Source organism: Ceratotherium simum, chromosome 6 (genome assembly GCF_057802395.1).
Source record: "Ceratotherium simum simum isolate JZ-2026a chromosome 6, ASM5780239v1, whole genome shotgun sequence".
In the NCBI taxonomy this organism is placed as follows: Eukaryota; Metazoa; Chordata; class Mammalia; order Perissodactyla; family Rhinocerotidae; genus Ceratotherium; species Ceratotherium simum.
The window spans coordinates 66,574,841-66,599,177 of record NC_141905.1 but is presented as its reverse complement, the minus strand read 5'-3'; the positions used below and the strand labels follow the sequence as shown (position 1 = coordinate 66,599,177).

Below are 24,337 nucleotides of genomic sequence, written 5' to 3'. Positions count from 1 at the left end.
GTGTCCATAGCAAGTCTGGAGTTTATTTGTTGAGGAAACCAGGGTGCTGACTGGTTACTCAGCTAGTGAGTGCCTGAGTCCAGTTCTCTTTGACTTCAAGTACTTGCTCTTTCTATTAGGATGTGACATTTTAGTAATCTTCATGCAACATCATCAAATCGTTAACAGATTGACGCACTCACTTGTCCATATTTCTAGCCTTCCCAGGAGCCGGGGTGGACCAGATCCAAGATGTACCTTCTTTTTCTCTTAGATCATTGTGAGAGTTTCTGCGTATACTTTTCTTAAAATTGATTCTCCCTGGCAGGCCCTCTGTCTTTTTACCAGGATGAAGAAAAGCCAGATTTTGGTCTGCACCATGTAGAACTTCGAGCAATTTCCGTTCATATTCCTTTTACTAAGAAATGCAAAACTAGATTTTGTAAGTATATTTTCTTTTCCTCTTGTAGCTTTTGAGAGAGGCGACATAGCGTGGAGGAAAGGATTCAGGCTGCATCTGGAGTGGCAGCCTGGGTGAGGACCACACCCTCCAAGTTCTGTGGCCTTAAGTAGGCTGGTTATACTTCTGGGTCCTCCTTATTTGTAACGTGTGATTCATGTCAGTGTCCATCTCATGGGGTTCTGCATGTAAAGAGCTTAGATCACATTGTAAACACCCGATAAACGTTCATTTTTCTTATCTGGTAGGTATCTTAAGCACTATAGTCTGTGCAGCAATGGAATCCCGGCACAATTATTATAGAAGCAGAGTGTAGAGTCTTTAACTCTCAAGTCTAGTTCTTACCTTTACCTCTTTGATCCAAGTACCACATAAAACTACTAGCATATATTCTTTAAATTAAGATAGACTACATTTTTTTACATTTAAAAATGGTAATAGCTTCATGAGAAGCCAGCCCTGGTGATCTAGTGGTTAAGAGTCAGTGCTCTCACTGCTACAACGCAGGTTCGTTTCCCATCAGGGAGCCACGCCACCTGTCTGTCCCTTGTCATACTGTGGTGGGTGCATGTTGCTGTGATGCTGAAAGCTATGCCACCAATATTTCAAATACCAGCAGCGTCATGCATGATGGACAGGTTTCAGCGGAGCTTCCAGACTAAGACAGACTAGGAAGAAGGACTTAGCCACCCACTTCTGAAAAAACTGGCCATGAAAACCCTGTGTATAGCAGCAGAGCGTTGTCTGATAGAGCACCAGAAGGTGAGAGGATGGCGCAAAAAGACCCAGCAGGGTTCCACTCTATTGTACACAGGGTCACTAAGAGTCGGAATCCACTCCATGGTACTAACAACAACAATAGCTTCATGAATATCTTCTCTTCTAAGCAAACTAAATCTAAATCATTTTCAGTGATTGAGATTTTCCTTGAGGTTTCGTGTTATGGGTTTTAGTAAGTGTTGGGCAAAGAATACAAAAAAATAAAGAAAAAAATGAGTGATAAAATGAATAGCAAAAGCTATCATTTACAGATTGCTTATTACATGCCAGTCATTGTGCTCAGCACTTTTTATGGATTAGTTTAGTTTACAAATGATTCTGTGCTTATTTATTATCTCATTTGATGGTATAAGATTATAGTAGAAGAAATCCAATCACACATTTTATTTCTACCACTCTTTGTGGAAACTAGTCATGCCCAATATTGATCCCTTCTTCAAGTTTGCTGGGAGACTTTGCCCTCTCAAAGAGGTCATAAGGTATTGCAGGGCAGGTGCCACGCCTTGAATGTGCTTCTCCACCACTCAGAGCGACTCATCTCAGCTCTATGCATATAGTAAATACTTAAATAAAGACATACTTTGAAATATTCTAAAAGTACTACTTAAGGTATGTTTGTAAAAAGGGTAAAGATTAAGCATCAAAAGCAAAAGCATGCCTTGATTTAATCACTTGCATATTTATTTTCCTGGAATGCTTATTTTTTAAGCTTTTTGCTTCTTCCAGCACAACATAGATGTTGACAGAAGCTCTGTTTTTCATCTGTAGCTAAGTCAACCTGTAAACCATACCTGAAAAAAAAATGCTTACTTTGGAATGTTTTAAAATTAACGGTACAAATTGAGAATTCAAGGCTGCTTATATTGTGTCTTCAATATGTCTGTGTATGATACATTTTTTTTTAAGATTACTTTTTTTTTCACATTAACAACAGTAGTCACTTTATGGTTAGCATAGGCTGGCATTTCTCTTTGCAAATTTGATTTGTTTTAAATATTTTTATTATTCCCCTTTTCTTATGAAACCAGGATCCATAATCTTTCTTTTTGTCTTTGATATTGTTTCCTAAAATATGTTGCTCAGAACACTAATTTCATTAGATATCTCTCAAGAATGGATCCTATAATCAAATGTGTTTGGAAAATACTCCATGAAATGTGCATTTAAGAGGTTCACAGTATATGTTAGAATAATAAAATTTATATATGTATATAAGAATAATAAAATTTATAAGTTCTGAAGTAAAGGAACATTAAATTTTGCCTAATCAAGCATTTCTTAACATTTTTTGATCTTGCATAACACTCCTCTCCCCCATACCTAGGGATGATACTTAAAATATTTAACAGCTAATACTTTGGCTCACCAGCCAGCCTGCTGTTCAACTATCTGTCTCTCCTCTGCTCTTCAGAGCTCACATCCCTAGGAGTCTGCAGTTCCCATGGTTGACCAAGCAAGGATAACTGGAAGCATCTGTTAGCTGTGAAGGGGGGTTTGCAGATGGGCACTAGGAGTTGCCTTCCAGAGTGTGGTGCCTCTTCCAAGGTCACTGTCTCCTTCACTGGGGCTCAGGCTAGTTGGCATAGGCACTGACCAATCAGAACAGGTGTTCACCTTAGTGCTACACCAAGTTTCTTGAGGACTTCTACTGTGCCAGCCCTCAATCTTTTGGTTGCTGGACTGTGAGGAGATCTAGGAGGTCTCCAAGGGAGAGACCATGTGGTAAGGCTGGCAGGAGCATTACTCAGAGAACTTGGTACCAACTGGTTTGCAAGTATTGGATATTTTCACTTCTGTGCCATTGTACCAATGTATCCCAGCTGATTGTTAGTTTTACCAATGACACATGTCAACACTATCTAATTCTAGTTCTGTGGGACAACCTTGGACAACTGCTACATTATGCCATTTTAGGTGTGTGGAAATGCATCACTTTTTTCTTACTATCTATTGATTATTACAATGCCATGATGCTTAAACACGTAGCTCTGCTGGAATTGAGGATTAACAACTTTTGACTCAGTTTTTGAGCTTTGAAAAATCAAGGGACAGGAGGTAGCGCAAAAAATAATGGCATATACCTTGAAGGATTTGGGTTGATGATGTTATAATAAGAGAACAGTATCCAATAACGTATGGTAAGCTTTCTGAAAAAAAATTTGCTAATGTAAATCTGAACTAGTTACTCCATTATCTTCTTGTCGCATTGAGATTTCAGTTAAGTATATACACACACATATACAAATGTACAATTTGCCCTTGTAGAGTGTATTTTTTAAATGTAAAAATATTCATTGAGTAGAGTAGCTCAGGGAACAAGTTAATATAAATTATAAGAAACTAATTATCACCCCTCTATAGACTGGTCTCTACTTCACTAGCCTCCTTTCCCATTATCTCACTAGGAAAATTGAACCATTCTCTCATCTCCAACATAGTCCTACTGATTTCCGTCTATCACTAGGCAAAATTTATTAAGGTATCAGTATTTGCACATTCTATCCTCTTCTCATCACCCCCCTAGATAGATTTTGCATCTATTTGTTCTTGAACTTGGGAGTATGGTTCAGAATAATGAATAGAAACAGTTATCCAATAAAAGGAGGTAGAGAAAGGCTAGTGAATTTTGGAGACAAGCAAGTTCTAGTAAGAGAGAAAGTTCTTTTCTTACTTACCCTTCTTACTTCTTACTTAACTAGTAAGGCCAGGGTAAGAATGGAAAAAAATGCCCAGCACCAAGATTGGACTAAGTAAGGAAAGAAGTCTCAGATACTTCTTAGAGAGTAGGAGGAAATTTCATACCAGCATGAGTTTGAGGAGACAAAGATGAATGTGGAAGGAGGATTTAAAGAAGTTTGTTGTGGTTCATGGATAAGATCTCCTGTGAAAGAGTTCTGGAATGCCCTTCAAATATTCTTGGCTATCAAGCCAGTGTCTGATTGGGATAGAGTACAGATTGATCCTGAAGAAAGCCAGTTATATCTTTGGGTTACACTGGCACCTTCCAGTTTACTGGTTTGATGATGCTCTTACCACATCCCTTTTCTGAAGTCCTACCCATTTTCCATTTTCAAGGTGGTCCACAGTTCTTCCAAGAAGCTTTGCATAACACCCCAATCTGCAGTGATTTGGTGTATCATCTATATTCTGTGAAGTATTGACTAGTTGTAATATACATATATAAAATATATAATAGATATAGTTATAATAATATAATATTATCTATAATATTTATATATAACATACATAAATTTTAGGGGAAAAATGTCCCGTATCCCCAGCCAAAATAAATTTTTAATTCCTGCATTCCAAGATCACATATTATATAGCTTTCTTTTTTTGGTGGCTGGTCCAGAGTAGGCTCTTAATGCATGGTGATAAGGTTGTTAACACAAACTTCTTCTATTTAGTCTTTATGACCTGCAGGAATATGTAAGATCAGAAATGAATTAAAATGATTACATTTTTGTGTTTTTCTGGTTAAACCAACTTTATTTTCTATGCCTTGTTAATTCTTATGTCTATCATTGCACTTAACACGTTATGACTTTATCTTGCTGCCTCTCAAATAAAGCTGTTAGATTCTTGAGAGTAGGGACAATGTGTTGTATCCAGGGCCTGGTACATTTTAGAAGCTCAAGAAATGTGAATGAATGAATGAATGAATTGCATTGGGAATCTCCTATATGTAAAAAGAAGGCTGAGAAGGAATTTTATATCTGTTTCCTTTAAATTAAAAAAAAAAAGCTGTGATATAATGTAAATGACATAGGTTTTAGGACCGGAATACCTGGATTCAAATTCTAGCTGGCCATTTATCAGCTGTTTTCTTTGAAAGTGTCACTTAAGTTCTCTCAACCACTTTCTTCAAATACAAATAACATTTCCTACTGTACAAGGTTTTAATGATTACAATTCTGAAATATATAATAGTCTTTCATAGAGAAGATCATTAAGGTTTATTTGTTCAATCTAAATTGATAAGTTATTGACCAATGGTTAGAGAAAGATGAGAAAATCTCTAAAAAGATAGGGTCAGTGCCAAGAAGTAATGTCCTCCCAACTCCAGGTTGCTTAGCACTAGAAAGGGCCACTGAGTAAGACTGTGAAATCTCACTTACTATTAAGACATTTTCTTACTCTTAAATAATAGGAAAATACTGAATGACCTTTGAAGGGACTGACCCACCGTATATTCTATGACTCATGAAAGAAAACACAATTTGTAGATAAATCAGGAGAACCTGCTTTTCTACTGTGCCAAAGATAAAGCAAAAGTTTGGAAATGTCAACTCTGAGTAAAAACTCCATATTTCTTTGGTCAATTCAAGGGACATCCTCATCTCTTAATCTTTTAAGATTAACCACATTCTTTATGCAATGTGCGTACTTTAAGGAGCAGTAGAGAGATGGAGTTTTAATTTTTACCAATTCAATTTAAATGCAAATGTTAACCACTCACATGATGCTACTGTGTACATAATTAAGCATTATTATATACTATATGAATCATTTAGAAACCTCCCGAGAGCCATGCTACTATGTAAAACGTGCATTATACTGACAAGCAGCCAAATGACATATACTTCTGTCCTCATTATTGTTCCTTTTGAATTACAGGTCAACTGATTATGGGACAACCTATGAGAAGCTGAATGATAAAGTTGGGTTGAAAACAATTTTGAGCTATCTCTACGTGTGTCCCACCAACAAGCGTAAGGTAAGAAATGTATATTCAGAATGCTACTTATTCATGATGTGACTTCTGTCTTGGTTGCCTAACGTCTCTAACCACCTAAAAATCCATTACAGTTAAATCGAGATTAGAGGTGTAAAGGCGAGTTGATGGATATTAAGGTGGTAAAATGTCTGATGCATCGTACTTTTCAGGTCAGCAGCTGTGAATGTAGGAGGGCGAGGGCTAGGTATATCATTACCATTTCTGAATGGCAGCTGTAGGGAATGAGTCTTGTTGAGTGGAGGCTGCCTACTCCCTTGTAAGAGCTCTGACCAATCAGTCACAAGAATCAGAATGAGCCTTGACAAAGGAAAATGTGGGATTTTCATCTGATGTCCCTGTTTTCCCTTGGCATAGAGTAAATAGATTAACTAGAATTAAAGTGAATGTATTGTCCTACAGCAGATTGGAAGTTTCCTTTGTAAAGTTTATTCAGCCTGCATACAGTGTCAGGGTGGAAACACCACTGGAAGGATCTCCACTTGGAGATCATCATACACCACACCCTAACTTTACAGATGAGAAAACTAAGGTTCAAAGACAGGAAATGGTTTACTGCCATCACACAGTTATGGGCAAAGTTGGTACTAGAATTCAGGCTTCCTGGTTGGCAGTCATACCATTTCTACTACATTCTACTGCTCCTATTAAGAGGATTTATCTTCGGAGAGAGACGTTATTTTCTCAGGAAGAAAATATTTACTTTTTAATGAGAAAAGACCTATTTGTCTCAGGAGGAGAGTGGTGCTACATCCATTGTTTGGTTTTTATAAACCTTGCATTGTCAAATTCTGAATTCTGACATATAATGTCTAAGTATTACATGAATTACATGAAATAACAGTATCAACCAGGAAATAGAAAAGTCCTGTTCATTAATATGTCCTAAGCCATATTCTGTTATGATGGTAGCACTGATGTCTAGGTTCTCATTTCATATCTTCAGTAGTTACTGTTAGTGACCTTGGGTAGGTTCTGCGTTTTGTTATCTGGACTGTGGCAGGTGGCTGAGAACATCCCTAAACAGTCATCCTCAACTCTGGCTGCACATCCAAAGCAGTAGGTGGTCCCCAAATATGCAAGCCCCTGTTGCTCTGGGTTAGGGCTCAGGTAACTATACCTTAAGCAAGCTCCCCAGATGCTTCTGGTATGTACCCAGGATGAAGAAACACTTATGTAAACGACTCTGGCTCTAAACATTTCAAGTTCTTCAGTAGAAGCAGTATAACTTACCAGTTACACATAGACTCTGGAGTCAGATGGCTTCAGTAAAAAACCCAACTAAACCAGTTAACAAATGTATAGCTTTGGTGATTTACTTAATCTCTCCAAGCACAGTGTCGTCAGATTTAAAATAGGGGATAATTATGGTATCTACTTCAGGAGGCAAGTTGTAAGGATTGTATGAAATAAGGCATTTCAAGTGTTTAGCACAGAATAGTTAAGGCTTAATCAATGTTTTCTCTTCACTTTATTCTCCATTTCTCATCTTCCTCCTCTTCCTTCTTCATATAATTATTGGAAGTAATAGTAGTGATTATCCTCTATAAATAGCCGTGTTCAGGAGAACTTTCTGCAATGATGGAAATGTCCTCTAAGTTGTCCAGTACTGTAGACACTAGCCACTTGTGGCCATTGAGTATTTGACGTATGGCTAGTGTGACTGAGGAACTGCATTTTAAGTTTCATTTAATTCTAATTAATTTAAATGTCAATAGCCAAATGTGGCTGATGGCCATGGTATTGAACAGCACAGCTCAATAATGTCAACTTCACAAATTTAGAGGTACACCCTGAACATTACTATCTTCCCCTTACTGGCTGATTACTGGTCCGTCATCAATAATTATATCTAAATAATTTTGATCTGCTGTATACAGTCTGAAATTGAGGAGCTGAACTTATATCCTTTATTTTTATGATGAGATTTAGTTATGTTTGTTGGCTTTGAATCGATTCTTGTAATCCCTATTGATTTTTCCTCTAGTTTACATTTTTAGTAAATTTCGTTTAACAATCAACAAACTGTAGGCACCATAGGACGCAAAGAGAAACAAGCCAGCATTCCACCCTCAAAGGTCCTGTATTCTAATATTAAATGCAATATGACTTTTTGTAATGACTCTGCTTCCACCCAGCAGGTGACTTTGGGTGAGACATTTATATTTTGTAAAGTGATATAGGCAAAAACGAAGGAATTTACAACTGGAAGAGACCTTAGAATTGTTCTAATCTAGTGACAGTCTCTGTTTTATTGATGCCGTTAGAGAGGAATATGATTTTAAAAAAGATGCCAAATGTTGAATGTGATCATAGGCTTTACTGTACTTGCAGAATATGTGGTGGTGATCTGGAGACTCCAAGATTGTTTACGGGAGCATCTTGAAGATGAGACTCTCAAGTCCAGATGTAGCTTCTGAGACTGGAAGGAAAGCTTAGAGGGAATACAGCAAGGAGCCCTGCCATCGAATCCACTCATGTCAATACACCAGTATCAATCAGGCAGCGTACTTAATCTATAGTTATCTGGAGGATTTTAAAAAGGGCACTTGGCCATGAGCATTTAGCTGGAATTAAGACTTGGCCTACCCTATTTCCAGAGAAAGAGAAGTCGTTGCCCATGACTATGAGAGAACAGCTTTCTCTGGGCTGGTTACCTTCCAGAAGCAGAGGCAGGCCTCAGCTGTTTAAATCACAATGTTTATGGGTGAACCTAAGAAAAGGGATCTTTTCCTCTACAGATAAATGAGGCCTTCAGGGTCATTTTCTGAGATGCTGATAGATTTAAGAAATATTGGAGGACAATGAAGGTCTTTACAATGGTGCAAAAATCAATAAAGTTGACATAGCAGTATATTTGTGTCCAGTTTTCCTACTTATGAAATGAATTTATCACCATGAAATACGTAGTTTACCCCCCAAAGGGACATACTTGAACCAGAGATAGTACCTGCAGAATTTTTTTTTAAAGATTTTATTTATTTATTTATTTTCTCCCCAAAGCCCGAGTAGATAGTTGTATGTCATAGCTGCACATCCTTCTAGTTGCCGTATGTGGGACGCGGCCTCAGCATGGCCGGAGAAGCGGTGCGTCGATGCACGCCCGGGATCCGAACCCGGGCTGCCAGCAGCGGCGTGCGCGCACCCAACTGCTAAGCCACGGGGCCGGCCCTGCACAACATTTTAAAGTGTGAATGTGTTTCCCCCAATCAATGAGAGGTTATGTTAAAAAAAAAAGAAAAGAAGAAAAATGAAGAAATATCAGGCTCTATTAATTATGCAGAGCAAAAGCACTCAAGTTTGCTCCAATTCTTCTAGGACTTCTGAGTCCTCCCGTGAAAAGGCAGGCTCCTTTAAAGGGTTGGATTCTTTTAGGTCTCTAGGGTGCTATCTAGGAAGTTAACATCTTTTGTATCAGATACTTCTCTCTGCTTTCACATCAGTGGGAGCAACTAGAATAAAACTGACATCAGGATAACTGTCTTGCATTCCCAGAAACTTGTTTTGCCTTCATGTTCTTATCGCTATTTTTAGCAGCTTGTGAGGATGAGCACAGTTCTTCAATCAACATGTCTCCAACAGTCGGCATCATGCCCTGGCTTTGCAGGCAGCTTGTTAGGGGCATTACTGGGATCAGAGTCCAGAACAAAACAGGCCCTTATTTACAGTTTAAATTGATGATCATCCATTGGTGGTTTCTCTGCAAGCCTGCTGTAAATTACCGCAGCTTTCCTTGGATATGTCTGTTACAGTAGAAACTGTAAGCTCATCATAGTTCAGTCTAGGAAATCTTGACTAACAGAGACAGAAAGCCTACTCCCAGGTATTATCCTAGCTCATGCATACTCTTTCGAAGTATCCCTGCACCTGGCCTCTGATATATGATGTAGGCCCAAAAGAATAAAGATAAGTGGGTCCTAGTGCCGGAGGAGAGGCAGGCTAGCTATCTGTCACCGTGTCTCTGAGGGAGAGCACTCCCCCACCCCCAGTTCTTGAAAAATCCCAAGGCTTGTTGGTGTCAGCAATGGTTTATTGGCTACAAACATATAATCTTCTATGAGAAAAGATGATTTAACCTACACCTGAAACGAACAGCTGGGATGTAGAGAGTGATGGAAAGAACTAATACAAATGTAACAAAGAAAAAAAAATCAACGCTGAAATCTCAGTCTCACTTTTAAATTCTCACTGTTTATTTGTATTCTGACTAAGAGGAAAACTTCTTTATACTCTGTGTGTATCTTTCCCATCACCCCCGACCAACCTTAGCTGTTCTCGCTTCACCAGTTGTTGTATAACATCTTCAAGGATTAAAGAATACAAAACCCCAAGTGGAATTCATTTGGGGGGAGAAGAAGAAAAAAAGTGTTTTGCTTTTTTTAAACTTGGAACAGTCAATTCATTTAGTGGTTATATCCTTGTACTCTCTGCTCACTATGTTCCCAGCAAAGAAAAAAAACTAGAGAGTGTTTGTTCTTTATGTTTCCTGTGCCCCCTCCATACCCCAGTTCCTTCTCCTTTCTGTGTTTTCACCACTTAATTAATAGCATTCCTGCTGAGAGAGCCTTCTAAGACTTTCATCCTATAAATAGGACCCTAGCTCCTCAGAGTGCATTGATCATTCTTGCAGGTCTCTTGGTACATGCCAACATTAAACACTGTTTGCATTTTATCCAGATGTTTAGGTTTTAATTACCATACTGTATGTAGTAATTTCTTCTTTTTTTTTTTTTTGTGAGGAAGATCAGCCCTGAGCTATCATCCATGCTAATCCTCCTCTTTTTGCTGAGGAAGACCGGCTCTGAGCTAACATCTATTGCCAATCCTCCTCCTTTTCTTCCCCAAAGCCCCAGTAGATAGTTGTATGTCATAGTTGCACATCCTTCTAGTTGCTGTATGTGGGACGCCGCCTCAGCATGGCCAGAGAAGCAGTGCGTCGGTGCGCGCCCGGGATCCAAACCCGGGCCGCCAGTAGTGGAGCGCGCAGGCACTTAACCGCTAAGCCACGGGGCCGGCCCAGTACTTTCTAAATATATGCTTGATTATTGACCACTTGCTTCTTCTCTTTATATCCTGGGCATGCTTAATTCCTCTTGTCATTTGCTTGGGTGGTCTATATAATGGATGATGACTTTTGGGGACAGGGAAGAGGTATGGTTGATAGTGTCTGCCAAAAATCATGGGATCTTTGAGTCAGAACCTAAAAGATGTTGGAGGTATGAGGATTCTGCTTTGTCATTTAACAGATATGGAAACTGAGTCCTCAGTTCAATGACTTGCCTGAGGTTGCATACAACTGATGAATGAAAAGCTAAAATCATCAGACCTTTAATGTAAACCTCAAATGCCACCTATTCCATAAAATCTAATCAATTCCACTAATGAGATTTTCTCATTCCCTCTTATCTCCCAGGCATCTGCTTTTCTTTTCTAGCACTTTTCTCTCACTTCTGGTTATAGTTGTTTTTGACCATGTGTAATCTCCCGTTTAGAATGCCAGGTCCTAGATGGGACAAAGGGCCTTGATCAGCTGTGTCATCTAGCTTGCCGAGCGTAGAATCTTGGTTTACAGTAGCTGTCCAACACAGAGCTGAGGATTTGAACTGAACTTAGGCTGGGTTTTGGACTCCTAGGCTGGAACTTGAAAAGGAAAGTACATTGTGAAACCAGCTTTGACTCATTTATTTTCTCTAATTTTAAAATTAATACTTTCAAGTGGATAAAACAAGGATAGTAAAAAATCCCCATAGGTTTTAGTCATTTCTAGGTCATAATGTATAATTTTATCTTTTCCAAGAAGAGCATGATTAATATTTAAAATGCAGGGACTTTGCATAGCACTCACTTGACATTATCTGGCGAGGCCAAGGGGAACCAGTGGATTGTACAATACATCAAAGGGGGTGCATGACATTTTCCCTTGGCACACACTCAACGCTTGCTCATTACACCCTAACTCTTTTGTCTGTCCCTTTGTACACAAGATTATGCATTTGCCTCTAATCTTTAGAAATAAGGTATGTTTCATTCATAAAGAAGTGCAATGCTTGAACTCAGAGACATAGCGGAAGTGGCATTTTCCAAACTTCAATAAAAGCAAACAAATGCTTACTTCCCTACGCTTAACCTGGGCAATGATGGCTAAAGGGAAAGATCATCTCCTTTGATCCTTCCTGAGTACAGTAGAGTGTTGATACTGTTTCAGTCATATTCTGTTCTCTCCTTGAGCGTTCAAAAATAAAATCTAATTCAAGAAAGCATGTCACATCTACATTTTTTTCTTTGGGTGATTTTCCAACAGCCATCCAAGCCCCTGGGTTTCTAACAAGCTACAGAATAATTAAGTGCACAAAGTGCTGTGTTTGAAATGGGAGCAGAATGCCAGGAGCAGTTCCCACTAGCAAACTCCCTCATTGGCCCAAGGTGGCCCCGAGGAGCCCTCTGGAACTCTTGGGCTCCATAGAACTCAACTGGGAAAAAAAACTCATGTAGGCCATTCTCCTCTGTATACTGAACTACACCTGAAACCGCCATGTACCTTGTACTATTTTATATAGATCAAAGCACCTATAACATTCATAAATAAACAAATGCTAATAAAACCACAGTCTTTTTTATTTTAGCACAGTATGTTACCTAGTAGGTACCTAGTTGCTTTTTATTAAATCTTATCTGTGTCTCTCTAACACGAATGTTTCAAAAAAAAAGAAAGAAAGAAAGATAGGTTCAGAATGTACCTTGCTTCTGTACCTGGCTTCTCAGAACTGATGAGGTTAAATAGTAGTTCACTGTTTTATTGAAATGTAACATTAAGTGGTACTAAATACTTTGTTGTTGGAAAGAAGCTTCTTGCATGATTAACATCACATATTTGTCATTCCTCATGTGTAAGATGTTTATCACATATAATAAGCATCTAATACATTAAATATTAATCATGAATTGCTGATTTAAAAAATAAGTAAGTTATATGTATGAAGATCAAGTTTATACCATCTTGCTGTCATAGTTCAGAGTTTTATGAGCCACATTTATGTTTTAAAAATACACGCAGGGGAGCCGGCCCTGTGGCTTAGTGGTTAAGTGTGCGCGCTCCGCTGCTGGCGGCTCGGGTTCGGATCCCGGGCGCGCACCGATGCACCGCTGCTCCGGCCATGCTGAGGCCGCGTCCCACATACAGCAACTAGAAGGATGTGCAACTATGACATACAACTATCTACTGGGGCTTTGCGGGGGGAAAAGTTGTTTAAAAATACATGCAGGGAGGGCCGGCCCCGTGGCTTAGCGGTTAAGTGTGTGCGCTCCGATGCTGGCGGCCCGGGTTCGGATCCCAGGCGCGCACCGACGCACCGCTTCTCCGGCCATGCTGGGGCTGTGTCCCACATGCAGCAACTGGAAGGATGTGCAGCTATGACATACAACTATCTACTGGGGCTTTGGGGGAAAAATAAATAAAAAAATAAAATAAAATAAAAAAATAAAAAATACATGCAGGGAGCTAGCTAGATAAGTAGGTAGGTAGAGAGGTGATTGATAGATCCACAGATCAGCCTTTTCTAAGTTTAGGTAATACCTTCTAGTTGGCTTCAGATGGTATTTCTCTCTTTCTTTCTTTTTTTTTTTTTTGTGAGGAAGATCAGCCCTGAGCTAACATCCATGCTGTTCCTCCTCTTTTTGCTGAGGAAGACTGGCCCTGAGCTAACATCTACTGCCAGTCCTCCTCCTTTTTTTTTTCCCCTTTTCTCCCCAAAGCCCCAGTAGATAGTTGTACGTCATAGTTGCACATCCCTCTAGTTGCTGTATGTGGGACACCGCCTCACCATGGTCAGACAAGCAGTGCGTCGGTGCGCGCCCAGATCCAAACCCCGGCCGCCAGTAGTGGAGCGCGTGCACTTAACCGCTAAGCCACGGGGCCGGCCGCAGGTGGTATTTCTTTACCAAAAGGCCGGCTTGGGAGTTGGGGGGCAATAGAACTCTGTCTTTTGGTTTTATTCCTTTTTAACAAATGAAGTTATCAGGACAGAGATAACCTGAATTAGTCTCCAGTTATTATGATGTAAGACAGATCTGGAGACTGCCTGTTTCTTATACCACTGACTGGGTCTCAGAGGGTAGGTTGCGTCTGTGGCTAGGTGAACAGGAGTTCTCAAAAATGAAAGGAAGCCTGTGTCAGAGGCTAATCATTCTTCAAATATGCGTAATAGATTATCTGTTTCTACCTACTTATTTATTTTTGCCCCATCATCTGTCCTTGTTAGATCTAGTGTTCTCTGAGGTCTGGCTGGCCTAACGTTAAATGCCCATCCATTACCCTTTCATGAAGGTCAAATGCATTATTTCAGGTTGGTTCCAAGTTACGCTCTGCTGTGGAAAATGGTCAGAGGTCTTTTCAACATTCTGGTCTGTTTGCTTCCAGCATACTCCCTGTGGTTTCTCAGATGTTTCCATCATCCGATGTTTGACATACTGTATCTAGAACATGTGTTTCTAGTGAATAGCCCATGCTGCTCTCATGATGGATGGAGATGAATGCTCGCTGCTACAGGAAATTTGCCATATTTACTAGGGTGGGGATGTTTCACTCCAATATATCAGATTGGCCCCCGCTTTCTCTTGGTGCTGTCAGGAAAAACAAAGTCAATGTTGATGAACCTTTAATAAAAACCACCTTTTTCTTCCCTGGAGAAATGAAGAGAGCACCACCATCCTCAAAGGCTAAATTGTTTCCATTTAAACATTTCTTTTTCTGACCTGACCTTTCTCTTAACCAAATCTTTTGATGGTTTTGTCCCTCTGTTCCTCTAGGCATCCACCTCCCATTTTACTGGATCCCTAACTGATAACATGTTTCTCATTCCATAACCCAAGTCAACTGTTTAACAAAACTTTTGCAGAACAAAATACTATAACTTGTAGGTAACAAGATGGGCTTAAATCTTCATAGGTAAAAGGGCCTCCAATGTGGAATGTATGATTTGATGACTGGGAAAGAGCAATCTCTTTTTCTTTGACTGCTTGAGGCTGTGTGTGTTTGTGTGGGAACTAGAATACTAAGTATTGCCGTGATTGACAGCATCTGCCACCAGGAAATAAACATGCCTGTAGTGGAGAAAAGGACGATGTGGATGAATCCAAAAAACAAAGAATGGGGAAAAATGAAACACCCTGAATACACAATCTTACACAGATAAGAGGAGGTATAGGAAGAAAGGCACAGATGTTAAGCCAAGAGGGAAGATGGCAGAGATTATGACAAGGCATTAAAAGTAACAAAATAGTGATGAGAAAAAGCTCATACAAAGAGCACAATGAAGACATAGGTAGAAGAAAAAGAAATAATAAAATCATAAATATTTTCAGCAGTAGATTAGGAATTTCTTGACATCTCTCAGAGAGAGCAAGGCTAATTTACCAGGAACTTATTAAGACTTTCAGAGGGAGTACAATTTACCCTTATCTCTCTTCTTCCTGAGTGCTTTCAAAGGGGTAAAAGATGTTGATGGCTGTGGCCGAAATTGGTTTTGCCAGGAAGGAAAACACAATTTTGACTCAAGTATGGGGGAGTGGCAGGCCTAGATCCAGGCTCCCCAGCTCCCCAGCAGCAGATTCAAATGTCATTGCTGCTGCCTACACTTAATGGACTTTTGTCCTTTTAATGCTATCTCTCCTAGCTACTCCCGCATCCCTCTGTGGAATGACCTTTCTATTTATGTGTACACATTGTAGTTTCTGCACTGGTCAGGTGTACCAACCATACACCTATTTGCAGTCACGGTGGAGCTATACTTTGTGATTTGAAGGCAGTCATTGTGAATTTTTGCCTGGTAGAGTCATTAGTTGTGGTGTAATGGTTAATATAATGGACCCTGGAGCCAGTTGGCCTGGCTTTAAATTCTAGCTAAGCCACATACTAGTTTTACACCCCTAGACAAGGTTTTATTTGTGGGTTTGTTTGTTATTAACCTCTCCATGATACAGTTTTCTCATCTCTGAAATAAAATATAATGATTGTGTCGATATCATAAGGTAGTTGTGAGAAGAGTCAAAACAAGCAAAGAAGAACAGTTCCTGAACATAGCAAGATTTTGATAAATGTTAGTCTCTAATCGTTATCATTAGTATCTGTTTCACATTACATGGCCATGCCTTATGCTGTCATTTGTCAACTCAACCAAAATTATTAAATGCATATTTTGTGCCAGATCTTTTTTAAGAATCGGGAAGTAGAAGAGAAATATAAGACACTGTCTTTGCTCTTAAGGATTGTACAGTCTGGTAGAGGAGATGAACGTATAAACAGTCAACTATAGCAAAGAATTTATGTATCATAACAGCTATGTATATAGAACTCTATCTTTGAGAACTCAAGGAAGGCTTCACAGAGAAGCAAATATTTGTCAAAGGAGAAGGGAAAAAGAAGATGAAAGATATTTTTCAGTGTATGTATTGTGAGAAACCAGTGTTCACAGACCACAGTGTGTATATAGCTTTGATTAATTTGCAAATATTAAATGAATAATCATGTGTCTATTTTGACTCCTAAAACATACTAATTTCCATTTATATCTGACTATACTAATTAGACAAAAGAAAAGTCTTCATGACCCAATTGAATTATAATTCTAACATAATAACACAGTTTCTTTTCAATTGTTATAAACTTTTTTCATGTCTTGCTTATAAAATCAATTAATAGGCAGTGGTGACCTTATTAAGATTGAATTAATAAAACTAAAATTTACCTTATATATTAAAATTTACCTGATATATTCAGCATTTATCTTAAGTAACTATTGGTCAGTTAGAACTATTGATGAGATTTGGAGGTGCAATCTTAAGAAAAAAATTGACACATATTTTATTGAATACCTGGCTTGTGCCCAGTTCTTTGCAAGCACATTGGTGAATGTAAAAAAAAAAAAAAAAAAAAAAGCGTGAACCTCACATCGCCCTTATGGGGTTTACCATCCTGCTGCAGGGATGCAATTAAAGAACAGCGTAAGACAGAAGATGATGGATTGCATGGTACAGATGACAAAGGCTCTAAGAGTTTGGAGAGGATTGTGGTCTGGGATAGTCAGGAAAACAGTATGAGAGGGCTTAAATTGCTCAATGAAGCAGACTGGTATGACACAGGGTCATGACATTCACAACAGAAAAATATAATTTAGTTGAACGTTTATTGAGTGCTAAGCAGTAGAGATACAGACATGCATAAAACAGGGCCCTGTCTGCAAAGACAGGGAGATGGAAGGGAGAGGGATGTAGGGAGAAATGAGTATGATTTACACTTACAAGTACTGTACCTTTCATTTCCTGAAATCTTAATAATTTGATAATACATATATTAAACATCCTACTCTTTTGTATCCTAAAAGTGCTCCTTAAAGTGCTCCTTTGACAGATTATCTCAATTGTAGATTTAGAAAATATCATCTCCTTAAACTTACTGAACTCTTAGGAGAGCACCCAGATCAGGGCAGTAGGTGAATATTGGGGATGACTGGGATGTGAGAAGTGTGGGGTGAAACGTGACAATAAGGGAAGCAGTCAAGCATTTGTGGAGGATCGGGAGGGGCTTCTGGTGTTCCAGTGACTTAGTAATTCATCTTTTTCCCAACTGCTTTCTAAAAGGGCCAAAATTCTCTTGAAAGAACAGGTACAACTTCTTAATAAATGCTGATGCTTCCTCTGTCAGCAAACCCAAATTTCACTGAGATGGCTGTAGCTTTAGGAACCAAACCACACATCCAGCTTGACTTAGATAATTAGAGTGTTTGAATTCCAGAGGATGTCCAGGAAAAGAGCCGAACTTGTACTGGAGAAAAAGATGTTGGATCTTAGGAAGGTGTTTGTCTGATATTGGAAGCAGTCTACTTTCTTTTGAATTTATGTTATGTGATGTGTTTGTGTGTGTCCACCCCTTGTGCTTTATTAATGCATTATTTAACCAACAGATTTACATATTTTCTCGACTGGCTAATGCTGTCTTTGTTCATTGGGCCCAAGCCCTTTGTGCCTCCATTTGAAAGTGCATTACTGACATTTACAAACTCCCACAGAGGACTCAGTCAATTACCACCATAGATGCCCATTGTTCCAAGAGAGCTGACCTTTACCCCTAGGCACTAATTAAAATCTATTGCTTCTTACCCCTGCAGTGCTTGCTGTAATTCTGGCTCAATGCCCAGTGTAACTGGTGGGATGCATTCTTCTTAGTCTTCTTATTTTTCTTCCCAAAACAAGAGAGTGACCTGTAAGTGGAAATGTATGCTTTCTCTGTAAGAAAAAGGAGCACACCACCAGAGTTAACAACAGTTTTCAGTTAAATCACCTTTTATGTCAACACTAATGAAGACCCTAAATAAATAAAATAATAGGCAAAGTTTGGGACATGGCCTGCAGTTTTATTCCAGATTCACATATCAGCAAAGCTCTCCAATTACTTCAAGATGGTGATTTGTTGCTAATTGCAGGGCCATTCTGCTCTAGGCAGAGCTGGCCTGCTCCAAGGCAAACTGACAGAGAGACCAAAGTCCCAGAGTGCAGAAGTCAGGCACGGAGCCCTCTACATGTCAAATTATATGAGTTACTAGCACACGGCTAGAATGGTAGCCTTTTAGGTAAACTTAAGTTCCTTTCTATAATGGAATTTGAGATCAGGGCATTTAGAGCCAGGAGTAGTTGGTCTGAGATCACAGATGTTCATCATAAGAAGATTATTATTTCTGGCAGACCTTAAGGTGTGCTAATTTAGGGAAACAAACTTGACAGTATATTCAGAGGTGTATCATCTTGTTTGTAACTCTACTCTTTACTTCTATTTCTCCCACCTTCGGTTGTGCTGGGGATATGATGATGCTGACATTTTAATGAGGTTTGAAGCCAAATTCTACCAACCTAGTTATTTTGTAGAAATGGCCATAGTGGCAACACAGTGGCCCAGGAACAAGTCTGTCTATACTCAGCTTGAGACAAGAAGTCTTGACTTGCTAAAAGTAAATGGAGCTTGAAATTTGCCTTTCCCTATTTAGTTTTAAATGCCAGATCTAAGCAAGTTAAAGCTTGACAGAAAGCACTGTCCTTTTCTTGTAGAAATAGCGTCTTCCTCCCACCTTCTCCCTGCACTGTTGGTGTGACTAACCAGGTTGCGAGAATGTAATTAATTCTTTGATCTGCAGAGAAAATGGTTCCTGCAGGTATATTATCCTCCCCCTTTTTCCCCTCTCTTTACTGTTTGAAATTTTATAGACTTGTGAAGATTATACTTGTATGAAGGTGTAAAATTTCCCAAGAGCCACAACATTTTGCTTTTCCACCTCACAGGCCTTGGCACAGCCTGGGAGTGTAACATGGTGAGTGGGAAGTCCTCTGCCTCCCTGGAGATCCATGTCAGCATCCCATTACCCAGCAACCAATGGAAACTGGTTAAGTTCGTATGATATAGCTCAGAAGATAATCAAACCCAAACCATTTGGCTCCATTTATTACAAATACAAGGTTTTGCCCATGGTTTATTATGTTCCACCCATACAAACCCAACTCAGGGGAATTACAAAGAACTCTGAAATAAATATGTGGGAGAGAGAAGTGTTGAAATTGGGTATTACCTGTCTACCACTGCTTGGTTTCTTTCTTCTTTCATTTCCTTCCCTCCTTCCCTCCCTGCCTTCTTCCTTCCTCCCTTCATTCCTTCCTGCCTTCCTTCCTCTCTCTCTGTCTTTTTTCCCTCCCAAAGCTCATTTATATAAAAGAGGGAGTAATAAAACCACCTTATATATTTAACATAGAATATATTTTCAAAATGATCACAAAAATGTACGTGTGTGTGTAATCATCTCATTCATACAAAAAGACTATGAGGTGGGTAGGAGAGGTTATGGTATTTTATCCCTGAGACCTAGTTAGTGACTGGTGATCTTTAAGTAGAACCCAGGTCTTTGCATTTCTAGTCTGTGTTCCTTCTATCATAGTTGACCATTTTCCAAATGTTGTTCCAGTTTTCTTGTCTGACACAGTTACTTTTTACTAGTGTTCTTAAAGTTAAGTGCTGATTCCTTTATAGACCTTTAATAAATTTCATGTTTTAAATATGAATTATATAATCTCAAATAAAATGCAAAGCACAGAGAACATTTAAAGGCAGACCATATGTCTCATTTTCAGTCTGCTTGAATAAAATCTGCCTCCTGCTTATCATTTCATGATAACAGCCTTGACAGCTTTACAGGATAAGCCTGATGCTTTTAAAAATTCTGAAAAGGACTCCATGTAACCTTACTTTAACCCCAGGTCTCAGTACTGGCTCCCAGGAAGAACTCAGTAAATACTTGCTAATAAATAAATGAATAAGTTAAAGGAAGTTTGTGAGTAATTTTCTTCCTCAATATTTCTAAGATTAGAGTTGCCAACAATAATCAGATTTGCTATGGCAGGAGGGTGGACCAAATAACCCTCATAGTACTTTTCAAATCTGCCATGCCATTCCTATAGCTGGCACTATTCTTTATCCTGGCTCTGAGCTTTCCTGGTAGCCCAGTAGGCTGCCTCTATTTATTCACAATATGCATTTGGGTACTCTGGATTATTTTCCCCTAGAAGGAATGCATATCAGAAATGCACCCATTCTATCATCACACCTATGGCGGGTGACATGAAGACTAAGACAACTGGCCAATATTTGGTGCAAGGATCTGCTTAGAGTTAGATTCCATTGTCTTGAATGATGATCTTTAGAGAAATGACAACTGAGAAACGGTTCTTCCATCATTGCATGTACAGGCTGGGATGGACTTGTTCTTTCCCTCATTCACCTTTATTCATGGGCTCTGATTAGACCTTGTGATTCCATCATTGCCCTTAATCTTTGAAATATACCATCATTAAATCTCTAGGCATCCACTTGTTATTCAGGAGCTACTACTTCCTCTCGATTCCTTAGAAAAGACATCTCGTCTAAGCAATTTCCTCTGTAGCAGCAGTGGCAAAAAAAAAAAATTATTCTGTTAAGATTGGACATGTGAGCCCTAGTGAATAAATTGCCTGCACCCACTTTTTTTTTCTTTTTTTCTACATCAAATGTATAAAGGAAGCTATTAAAACTACGAGAGGGAGAGCTATAAAAAGAAGTATTAGAAAGGAAGTTGTTTAAACTAGACCTAAATTGGAACCAGAAATCTCCCTTTGCCTCTTGAGCTAAGTGGTGTTTGAAGTAACCCAGATTCACACTTTTCAAAGAAGTACTAGAACAACAGTAGTTCTTGCTTCTCAGGGCAGTGATTATAATAAACTGTAAGCTGTAAGATACACATATGTGAAATGTACTGAGAACATTCCCACGTATGATGATTGTTGATGCAGAAACAAAACAAAACAAAACTCTGAAATCAGCAGAGTAAGTACCATAAAGTATGTTTTAACTTTGAGAAGACTAAGGCTCAGAGAGTGGGTTGTCTAAGTTGTGTAGCTGGTAACTACACAAGGACCTGCCAGCATGAAGATTTTCCCCAAGCTTATTGGTTAATATTCTCCTTCCCTATATGTTAACTAAAGAGTATAATCCCCCTAGAGCCACAGTTATTTCTCCTAAGGGTGCATGGGAGATAATCGCATCTGCTCGATGGAGCAAGCAGTAATAGTAATTCTATTTTTTAGGCATTTATAGAAGAGTGCCATAGCTTAAATGTTTTGATCTCTTTGGATTTCTCTGATATACATGAAAATCCTTCAAGATATGTCTACCTAATTCAGAGATTAGTGGAATGAAGCAGCCAAATTAGTACTAAAGTTCTTAAACCTCAGCACATATAAGAATCATCTAGAGAGCTTATTAAAATGTAGATTCTGAGGGCCTATTTCTCAGAAATTCAGGGTCAGAAGCTCTGAGAATCTGCATTTTAACAAGCAGGTACCACCTCTCCATCTTCCCGTAATTCCACTGCATACAGACCTAGGACTACACTTTACTGAGCAGAGATGAGCTGTACTAACAGTAAAGTATCGTTTTTTAATGAACCTCTTGGGTTTGTTTTTCTTTATAAAAATAGTTAAGTAGGTAAAGCTCTCGGTGTTGGTGATGCAAGTCTAAAATATTCATTATGTGTTTGGAACCAGCTGCCCTCTACTGGACAACGGGAGATTTGTTTGAAATTAGACTCTCTCTATTTGTCTCTGACAGACATTAAAACTGGGTTCATTATTCCCCTTTGCAGAAAGACAACTGTATTACGCATTTGACCACTGGGTGGGATAAATGTCGAGATCGTGTAGATACTCTCAAGGCATCTTTGAGATTTGAAGAAATGGGTTAGTCTTTAGGAGCGGATGGGGAAAGCACAGGGTACAGGCAGCATGTTGCCCTTTTTCATGTCACTCTTCCACCTAGGAATGAAGTAAGCAGGGGCTGGCATACGTAATTCTTAGTCACTTCATGGCACACAGCTGCTTACTAGCAATTTAACTTTGCAGAGCCCTGGGAGACTACTATTACAGTGTTTTCAAAGACATTTGTTAAGCTCGGGGAGGGGGGCTTCTTGAAATTTTATTTTTGAGAGTTCCACTCCATTATTCCAGGGTTCTAACTTCATTCCTTTGCACAGCAAGTGGCTCTGTCTTGATATGAAACGCACGCAGGCTACACAGACTTATTAGCTACAAACTGCTTTTTAAAGAGCCCATGAGAGAGAAATATAAAAAAAAAAAAAAAAAAAAAAGCAGATATTTTTCCAAAAACAGATTTGGGAATAAATTCTAAGATGTGTCATGGTCTGCAAGATGAATGAAGGGAAGGGGTATCATTGCTTTTAGCCTGGACCATTGACAGGGTAGTTTTAACGAAGCATGGATGTGTGAGCTCTTGCCTTATCACTGAACTTGAACCCTCCCTACGGCCCAAAAGAAAGAAAGATGGTACTGAACATGGGTACTTTTTATTTCTCCCCTCTGATCCCTGCCTCCACCCACAAACACTAGATAAGTGAAATAAAAAACAAAGGAAGAAAAGGACTCCTATTGAAAGGAGGCAGACAGATTCTGGAGATTTTGTTCACAATGAAGGAAAGTCTATGAAGGCTGTAGAACAAATGGAAGAATAAATGGTTCCGATACCACTGGATGCCCCTTTTCCAGTTCCTTCCTTTTTACTCAGCAGGTCAGCCTTCTTCTGCCCCAGCATTGCCAAGGCCTGGCTGTCACTCATCTCCATTTTGCAGTTTGGCTGTCATGCTGTTCAAGTTCCTACAGTGACAAGTGGAATTGAGCAGGGCTAGCAGGGGGACCCTGGCACAATGAGAGGGCCTTCCTGAGAGACCAGTGCACATCAGCTCCTGCTGTCTTCTCAAAAGGGCAGCCTGGCTGCAGAGCATCTTAGCCAAGAGAAGAGTGAGTTCCTCCATCCCTGGCACCATCTGTCCCTGTGCCAAGCCCAAGGTCAAGCATCGTTTCCGATGTCCAGGAACTTGGAGGAGACTTTTAGTCTGAGAGGATTTTTTTTAAATATATCGTATACCTACAAACCCCCCCCACCCCTGCCCCCCAAAAAAAGAAAGAAAGAAAGGGAGAAAATGTGCCTTGGCTAGGAAAAAAATATGCAAAAATTGAATCTGAGTCTGATGACTTAGCTCGAAGCCCACGTCTTGTTTTCTTTACAACTGGCAGTAAAATGGACAACTGCTTTGAAACCCTCTCAGCTTTTCTCTGAACAAGTTCAATATCCTTTTTATTTCTTTTTTGCTCTTCTGGTTTAGCTCTAAAGTTTTGTAGGAAAACAAGAAACAGCAATGTGACTACTATATGCGGCAGCAGGAAGGGGCAGAATGAATCAGGGGACCTGGTAACTTCTTCCTAACTGCATTTAGGCGATGCCAAAGAGTGGTTAAGAGTGTGGCTCCCAGGGCAGCCAGCCTCCACCCAGATCCCACCCTCAGTGACACCGCTGTGTGTGCTCGAGGATGTGCTTCTCTATGCATCAGGGAGATGACCTGGATGAGGGGTGTGGTGAACATTAAATGAAACAGCACACACAAAGCATGTGGTGAACATCCTTGAGTACTGGCTGTGCACTAGACACAGATTTTATTTCAAGGTGTAAGATTTTGCCTTTTATGAACTCAGAATCTATTGGACATTTTATTCTGATGCACCTTTTGTAGGAAAAACTCAAAGCGCAGTTGCAAAGGAAGAGATGGAAGATAGTCTACAACTGGTATTGCAGGGAACTTTCGCTGCAAGGGGTGGACGGTCCTATTTTAGGCAAGTATAGACTCGTGGGACCAGTCTTGGAGAAAGTGAAGCCCAGAGGGGTTTCAACTTGTATAGTAGGTTGTTTCTGAGTTACATAGTAGGTTGTTTCATTTCAGAACCAGTAATAGAAGCTCGAACAG

At 39.5% G+C, this 24,337-nt stretch overlaps 1 protein-coding gene across 5 annotated transcripts in view; it reads left to right on the top strand.

The window, feature by feature from the left end:
• The window catches only part of SORCS1 (sortilin related VPS10 domain containing receptor 1), a 487,586-nt gene that overhangs the window by 253,711 nt on the left and 209,538 nt on the right, over positions 1 to 24,337 (top strand). For all 5 annotated transcript variants that reach the window (XM_087432564.1, XM_004428057.3, XM_087432565.1 and 2 more), the window contains exon 3: positions 5,840 to 5,939. In XM_087432564.1, the coding sequence (XP_087288690.1) occupies positions 5,840 to 5,939 (100 nt within the window). The remainder of the gene's footprint in view (positions 1 to 5,839; positions 5,940 to 24,337) is intronic.